The following is a 7842-nucleotide window of genomic DNA, read 5'->3' as shown; positions in this document are numbered from 1 at the left end:
CTTACTTAGTTTCGGCTTCAAAGTTTCTCATTCTCTATTCCGAGGTTGATTGTATCACAGTGTTTTCCATGTCGTGGATGCGAAGAGAACATCCATCAAACACGTAGTTTGCGTTGTGGGAGTGGATGGTCAAGGACTTGCACCTCAAATATCGTCAAATTCCACCAGGAATGCTCCTTCGCATGACTTCTTTATCAGCTAAAGCGTCTCCTCTTCTTTTATTTTTCTCCAAAAACTCTAGTTCACTCTGCTTCCACCCCAGAAGCATCAATTATCTGTTCCACTACTGTCCCCTGATACCTGTTTCGTTTACTGCCAAAACCCAACCAAAATATCCCTTTTTGATGGCGAGAAAAAGAACCCATTTTTCCACCACATCAGCTGAAACACTTGTCCTAGTCCCTAGAGATTCGGGCGCTCGGAGGTCCCGGAAAAAGGTTTTTCGAGAGTCCCCAGAGATGATTCTGCGTGTGAAACTGGATCAGTGTTCCAAGAGCGTTAACTTAGCAGAAGCCCTTCGCCTTTACGATGAGGCGATAATCCACAATGTTCAGCTGAATGTGTATCATTACAATGTCTTACTTTATTTATGTTCAACAAAAAGTGATGGTATTGGGGAGGATGGACGGGATGTTTTAACGTTGGAAAGAGGGTTTGAGATTCTTGAACGGATGGGCATTGATAAGGTGGTGCCGAATGAAGCAACGTTTACTAATGCTTCAAGATTGGCAGCTGCAAAAAATGATCCTGAGCGGGCTTTCAATTTAGTTAAGAAAATGAAGGCAAATGGTATTGTCCCAAAGTTGAGGTCTTATGGGCCAGCTCTGTTTGGGTTTTGTAAGAAGGGGATGGCTGATGAGGCATACGAGGTGGATTCCCATATGATGGATAACATGGTTTTGGCTGAAGAGTCCGAGCTTTCAGCACTATTGAAAGTTAGTTCTGCGGCTGAGAGGGAAGAGAAAGTGTATGAAATGCTGCATAGGTTGAGGGCGGCTGTGAGACAGGTATCAGAGGATACCACTGTGGTGGTGGAGGATTGGTTTGGGTCCAAGAGGGCTGCGGAAATTGGGTTGGAAAAGTGGGATTCAGAGAGAGTGAAGAAAGGGATTGTGGAGGGAGGTGGTGGATGGCATGGTCAAGGGTGGTTGGGGACAGGAAAATGGAGATTGGTGAGGACCTCTATGTCCAATACCGGGGTTTGTCAGTCATGTGGGCAAAAGCTAGATTGTATTGATATTGATCCAAGGGAGACCGATAAATTTGCAAAGTGTTTGGCTGATTTGGCTTGCCAAAAGGAAGCAAGAAAAGACTTTGTTCAATTTCAGGTATTGACTTAGCATTTGGTTTCCACGGTTAAGACCTTCTGTAATTTGTGCTGTGTGTGGAAAATTTAGCATTCTTCATCCTGAAAATTATAGGATTTGATATATTGTGTTGGAACATTTCATGTTCGTAATCTTTGCTTGATTTTGATGTTAACAAAACTTGTTAATTTGTTACTAATAAATCTACCTAAGTGCGCAGAAAGCTGAAACTGAAATTATCAATTATTTAGCTGTCAATGATGCTAACTGAAAGAACCAACTGATCACATGAACTGAACCAATTCAACTGATGCATCGTAGAACAGTTCAACTGAATGTCCAGCTGATAGGTAGTTCAGCAGAAGACCTTCAGAAGCCCGGCCAGCTGATGAAGAGTTCAACTGATTAAGATCCCAGCTGACCAGTTAGACTGAATCAATGAAATCAGTTCAGCTAACGAGCCAACTAATTTCATCTCATCAGAACAAGACCAGTTCAACTGACCGGTTCAGAACATCAATTAGGAGCAATCAGTTGCAGATCACGACAAGCTTACTTAATGGAATCCAGCTGTGCGCAAAGGTACAAAAGCTTTTGTTCAGTCAAAGGACAATAATGAACGTTGCTTCAACACTCAAAGCCAAAATGTTCCAGAAGGGTTGTCGGGCAGCACAATGCAGATCTCAATGAACGAATTCAAATGCAACAGATACAATAATTGAGTCTCACTTTACGTTCAAGACTTCTCTCTTATAAATAAAAGATCAGTGAAGACTCGATTATAACATAGAGTAAAAAGAGAAGAAGTGTGGAAGAAAAAGAGAGTGGGCACTCATATTGCTTATCAGCTTTCAAGAAGCATTTTGTCCAGCTGAGGGAACACTCCTTAGATATATCAGCTTAGATTAGAATCTTCATTTCCCTCAGTGTGTGAGAACACCTTCAGGTTGTTATCATTGTTCAGTTCTCACACACGCACACACACCACCACCCAAATTACAGTGTTGCACAAAGACATTAAACTTGTGTATGTAGTCTTTGACACATAGACTTTAAAGAAGTGTTGGCTGGAAGGTGCTGCCTTCAGTCTAGACTAGGAGTTCAGTTAGGCAGTGGGTAAGTCCTAAGCTGAGTGGGTTTGTACAAGTAGTTGTATAAATCAAAGTCTTCTAGTGGATCCTACCCGAGGAGGTAGAAGGGGTAACGTAGGAGCACTTGAAGTCTCCGAACATCCATAAACATATCTTGTGTTCTTTATCTGTTTCACTGCTCGTTTTGTTCTTAACTGATTTGATCAGTTCAGTCGATATCAGTTCAGTTCTATCCATAACTGAACTGATAGATGCCAGAACTGATCTCATGTAATGTTCAGTTATTCAGTTGCACATGATATAAAATATATCAGTTTCCTTAACGAATGATTATTTCGAGTGCTTTCCGCTTGGTTTGAAAACCAAACTCGATTTAATTCATCGGTGTACACATTCTTAGAACACGAGCTATTGCAGCTCGTGGAGAATATTGTGTTTGAAGCACACGATCCTTCATATTGCAATTTTCTTAGCAATTAGCCGTCAAATCATATTAACTGGACTATTAGTGTATTACATAAATTCCAGTTTTGCTTAGTCGTCATTGTCCAAGGTTTAGTGTTCTACTTACTATAGGTTTTAAATTTTGATGATGTGTATATTCCAATGGTTATGACTTCCAACACTAGATGAGATTATTGACCAAGTCTCATAACCTTTTATGACTGCTGCAACTTTGCTTGATGACATTTTGAAATGGTACTGAGTTTAAAAAGAAACGAGGATAACTTCTCAGTGTTTGGATTGTAAATTCTATGGGATATGGTGTTGCTCCTATAATCATGGCAGGCAATTTTTTGTTTATAATAAATAATAATTTAAATTGAAATAAGATGTCATGGGCATCACCTGTTGTTATTAATGATGTAATCTGACAACTTCATTGTTATGCTGGAAAAGGTGCAATATTTAACTTAGGCTAAGCATTTAACAACAAAGAGCTTGGGTACTGGTACAGGAGTGGCTTCAACGACATGGTCCATTCGATGCTGTAGTTGATGGTGCAAATTTGGGCCTTGCTACTAATCAACATGTTTTCACTTTTTCTCAGGTAAAGATGAATTTTGACTCATTTTATCGCCTGTCCTTTGTAATAGACAATTAGAAATGAAGGTTATAAGACTTGGGTGTTTTTCGTCTTTCATGTGTGTGAATGACTCACAGTGGCCTTTTGTCATAGATCAATAGAGTTGTGAAAGAAATATGGCAACTCAGCCCTTCAAAGAAATTGCCCCTTGTTATTTTACACCAGAGTAGAGTGACTGGCGGTCCTGCTCAGCACCCTAACAACAAAAGGTTATTGGAAAGTTGGAAAAGAGCTGGAGCACTCTATGCAACACCTCTCGGTTCAAATGATGATTGGTATTATTTAATAATCAGTTTCTCTGAACTCTGAATCACAATTTTTGGTGTTCTTTTCTTCATACAGTTCCTGTATGCTAGTTGCGAATAGTCCAGCCGTCAACTAATTGAAAATAATGCTTTTCAGTTATGCTTAGTAGAGAGATCCATGTAGCCGATATAGCTCATTTGGGTCTAATGCCTACATATGCTAGTTGCGAATAATCCAGCCATCAACTGAGTTGAAAATAATGCTTTTCAGTTATGCTTATTAGAGAGATCCATGTAGCCGATATAGCTCATTTGGGTCTAATGCCTACATGTTAATGATATTGATGAACTACAATGTTTTACAAGGTTTTGTTGTTGCTATATATGAATGATATTAATGAATAATTTTACGAGGAAAATTGGTTATTTCAATTCCATTGTAGTGACTGAAGTTGTTAGATATACATCTTGCTCATATCGTTATTTGTTGGAGTGAAATTCTGGGAGTTCCACGACCACGCATATTGATTGATTTCAAATAGTGGTTTACCCGAACTCAGTTTTGTTGTTTCTCTTTTCATATGTGACTCAATGAAAACAATAAAGAAATATCTGCTGACGTTATAATGCTCTGGACGAGGCCCGATTTCGCGTATGATGTCACAGGTTAATATCTATTAGGTCGAGATAATCATTGGACAAAGTTTCTTGTTTCATTCTTCAAATAAAAATGATCCACACACAAGATCTGTTTGGTGAGACATTCAGTTCAGTCAAAAGAACTATGCTATAAAAAGTGAAAGGAATCAGGTAGAGGAGTATAAACGGCATAATATGGGAGACTCTTTTCATTATTATATTAGTGGCCATGTATCTACAACACGCTACACAAAATTTTATTTATCTGTTGTAACAAATTTCAATTTTTCTCTCATTTTTTCAATGCTTTCCGATCTCATTTATTTGTTCTTACTTTTCTTGTCTTAGTGCACCCTACGTGTACTTTGAGATCACGTACAATTCCAGATATTTAGCTGTTACTGAGGTCTCCGCAGTACAGGTTTGTTATCTGTTTTTCTCTTCGTTCCCTAGGTATTGGTTGTATGCTGCTGTAAGTTCAAAGTGTTTGCTGGTGACAAATGATGAGATGAGAGACCACTTGTTTCAACTTTTAGGCAGTAGCTTCTTTCCTAGATGGAAAGAAAAACATCAGGTATTTGTTACGTTTCTTTCATTTGATTCATTCGAACTTCTTTAATGCTGCAGGTTGCTAGGGATTGTTACTTGTATACAAATGATTTCTTCTAAATTGTTGCCCCATCTTCCCAACGCCAACCAGAACGTAGCAGCAGGCATTCTCTTATATATGCAATTTTTTCAACTGTTCCGTCTTTAATACAATTATAGAAAGCTAGCTTTAACTTCTGATCACCTATTACTTCAGTTTATGCTGCAGTAACACTCTTGATCGATGCTAACATACGCGTTACATTAGCTAAACTGGATTGTCATGAACATATGAGATTGAAATGGTTGTATTGTGCGGATGAATGACAGGTCCGGGTAAAACCTTCTATCAATGGCCTGAGCCTGCATATGCCACCACCATATTCAATTGTCATCCAGGTGAGTTAATGAGTAAAGGATCTCTATACCTGTTAGTTTCATGTCTGAAGCTCTAGGAATTGTGTGCAAATGAATTGCAGGAGTCAGAACAGGGCAGTTGGCATGTTCCAACTGTTACAGGAGACGATCTTGAGATCCCAAGACAATGGCTTTGTGCAACAAGGATAAAGGGGAGGAATTCTTATTAATTTTTTTTAAAATGGATAAAACCTTCGTGTTTTTTATATACACAATTAAAGGTGAATGGGCATTCAAGATCAAATTATCTTTTATACGTGTCGCCATGCAAGCATCAACACGTTATCCCAAAAACATTTGCACAACTGGAATATTTTTGCATCATTCACCATCTTTTAATTAATATATGCACGAATTTGTAATCATTTTTCAATGAATTAAACAGTTCATCTACTTAACAAAGTTACAAACAAGCTAATAATAGTTCTAGCTGCTCCTTGCATTCTCGATGGCGACGACTAAGTCATCGTATTTGGCTCCGGTAACTTCTTTTACAATCTTGCTATCCTTCAATATCTTGAATGTAGGAACCACTTTAATCCCTAGTTCTTTTGCCAGAGGCTGTTGACAGATCATTATAAAATATCAACCTTGAGTTGCATAGATTTAGAGTAAGAAATGGGATTGCACGCACCTTGTTATCTTGGTTGCAGTCGAGCTTTAAGAAGATAACATCGTCATACGATTCAGACAATTGTTGAAATTTTGGCGCCATCACCTTACATGGACCGCACCTGCATGTTGGAAAACAAATCTAAAGGTTTTGACAAATGCGCCCAAAATTTAGCATATACTGAAGCAGTTAAAGCATTAGATCTCAACCTGATGCAGATGCAATAAGTTTGAAGAAAATGACAATGTTGGCGCCTTAAATATCGTAATTGTTTTTTGAAAAAACAACCCACGATCCAAGAATGAACACTGTTCAATTCTTGAGATATATAACCGGTTGTCACAAATATCGGATTCCTCTAAATTCATAGTATAAACTCCAGATCTCCTGAAGTTCCGTGGAACTTCCAAAGCTATGAAATGAGACTGGAAACTGTTATATCCTAAGACTGCAAGAAATAATGGATTCAAGAATGCCAAACACCTATGATACTGGATGAGTTCAACAATCCAGTCAGAAAGATATAGACAAACCAAGAAAAAATCCACACTAAACATATTCAGTGACAAAAAAAGGGAAGAACTTCACCCGATGGCTGAACTGAAACGAAAAAGGTTCCTTGCCCTTCCTATTGCTACCGTTGTATTGAATCAGCACACGTGAATTCGATTCATATACAATGTAGTCCACGAAATTGTGAACAATCACTACGAAAATGCATATCAAATCATGACATAAATACTCTAGTTTATGCATCACTAAATGGATCACATCCGTAAGAAGTGGTGGATCTTGATATCTGACTAAATGAAGCAAACATTAACTATTGAATTCCTTCCCCGGATTGGGGCCTTTTTTTATTACTCAAAACTGCAAGTTCATAAAAACGTCCAGACACAAACAAAGTGGAAACTTGTCGATCCTTATCAAAGATGGTTGCAAGTTGCAACTACTTAATTCAGATTCCTTGTTTTATAAAAAAAACATAGCAAGACACATTTTTTCCAGTGTACTATTTTGGGTTTATAGACTTAAAATTTCATCTTAGGTGCAATGTTTGGAGGGCTACGGAAAAATGCATTCACAGGGGGCTCCAATTTTCGTTTCACACTGCTGCTTCATGGAACCTCGTTTGATCCATTCACAACCACCCTAGCGATTCCCACGTGAAATTAACATTCTATTGAAATCAACAAAATTTCACAAGAATCGTCGAGATATAAACAACTATAAATCAACGATAATATGAAGGATCAACGCACGTATAAAACAGGGATAATTATGATAAAACTCACCACTGAGTGTACATATCGACGACCACAACCTTAGTACCAGCTGCTTTCACGATGGGCCAGAAGGTATGCACATTGACCTCAGTCACTCTGCCCACCTCCGCCACCGCGGCGGCGGCGTCCAAGCTCGCCTTGACCCGTGAGCCCACTCTCAGCCGCTTCTCTGTCCTCGTCACCATCCGGCGGCAATCACCTGCGACGCAGACCACAGGTTGGCCCGAAATAACCTTGTGGGACACCGAATTTTGAACCAATGAACTCAACGCAGTCGCACTGTAAAACTGCAAAGCCATTTGCACTATCTATAGATCGAAGAAAAGGTGGAGAATACGTACATATACATGGAGATCGGACCATGTGAAATTACTGTTTTAGCCTCAGGAATCCTTGGGTATTCGCGGATATCTCGGGTGAATTTTGGGATTTCGACCTAATATTTGTGGCACAGGCACATCGGTTCCGTGTTATAAAATCTCGGGGATAGTAATAACAACACAAATTGTAACAGGAGAGAAAGCGAAAGATGCAATATTTTCCGCCACAAAGTTGACACAGGAGGATAA

General features: G+C 39.0%; 2 protein-coding genes across 5 annotated transcripts; one reads left to right on the top strand and one right to left on the bottom strand.

Annotated features, from left to right (window-relative positions):
• Positions 1-5628, top strand: LOC140983004 (proteinaceous RNase P 1, chloroplastic/mitochondrial-like). 4 transcript variants are annotated; one of them, XM_073449850.1, is made up of 6 exons: positions 1-1328; positions 3357-3449; positions 3579-3760; positions 4823-4943; positions 5288-5356; positions 5437-5628. In XM_073449850.1, the coding sequence occupies exons 1-6, from the start codon at positions 126-128 to the stop codon at positions 5542-5544; spliced, it is 1776 nt and encodes a 591-aa protein (XP_073305951.1). In that variant the 5' UTR covers positions 1-125; the 3' UTR covers positions 5545-5628. The 4 variants fall into 4 exon arrangements, with proteins under 4 accessions (XP_073305951.1, XP_073305950.1, XP_073305952.1 ...); XM_073449849.1 differs by having other exon boundaries at positions 4718-4943; XM_073449851.1 differs by lacking the exons at positions 4823-4943; positions 5288-5356; positions 5437-5628 and adding exons at positions 4718-4790; positions 4997-5281.
• Positions 5629-5685: 57 nt separating this feature from the next.
• On the bottom strand, positions 5686-7604 carry LOC140983006 (thioredoxin F1, chloroplastic-like). The gene is made up of 3 exons (XM_073449853.1): positions 7283-7604; positions 6009-6108; positions 5686-5935 (listed from the first exon to the last, which is right to left on the bottom strand). The coding sequence occupies exons 1-3, from the start codon at positions 7570-7572 to the stop codon at positions 5801-5803; spliced, it is 525 nt and encodes a 174-aa protein (XP_073305954.1). The 5' UTR covers positions 7573-7604; the 3' UTR covers positions 5686-5800.
• Positions 7605-7842: the final 238 nt, after the last annotated feature.

The sequence above is a fragment of the Primulina huaijiensis genome, chromosome 8 (genome assembly GCF_012295235.1).
Source record: "Primulina huaijiensis isolate GDHJ02 chromosome 8, ASM1229523v2, whole genome shotgun sequence".
NCBI classification, from domain to species: domain Eukaryota; kingdom Viridiplantae; phylum Streptophyta; class Magnoliopsida; order Lamiales; family Gesneriaceae; genus Primulina; species Primulina huaijiensis.
The sequence above is the reverse complement of the archived record's forward strand: the minus strand, read 5'-3'. Positions and strand labels throughout refer to the sequence as shown.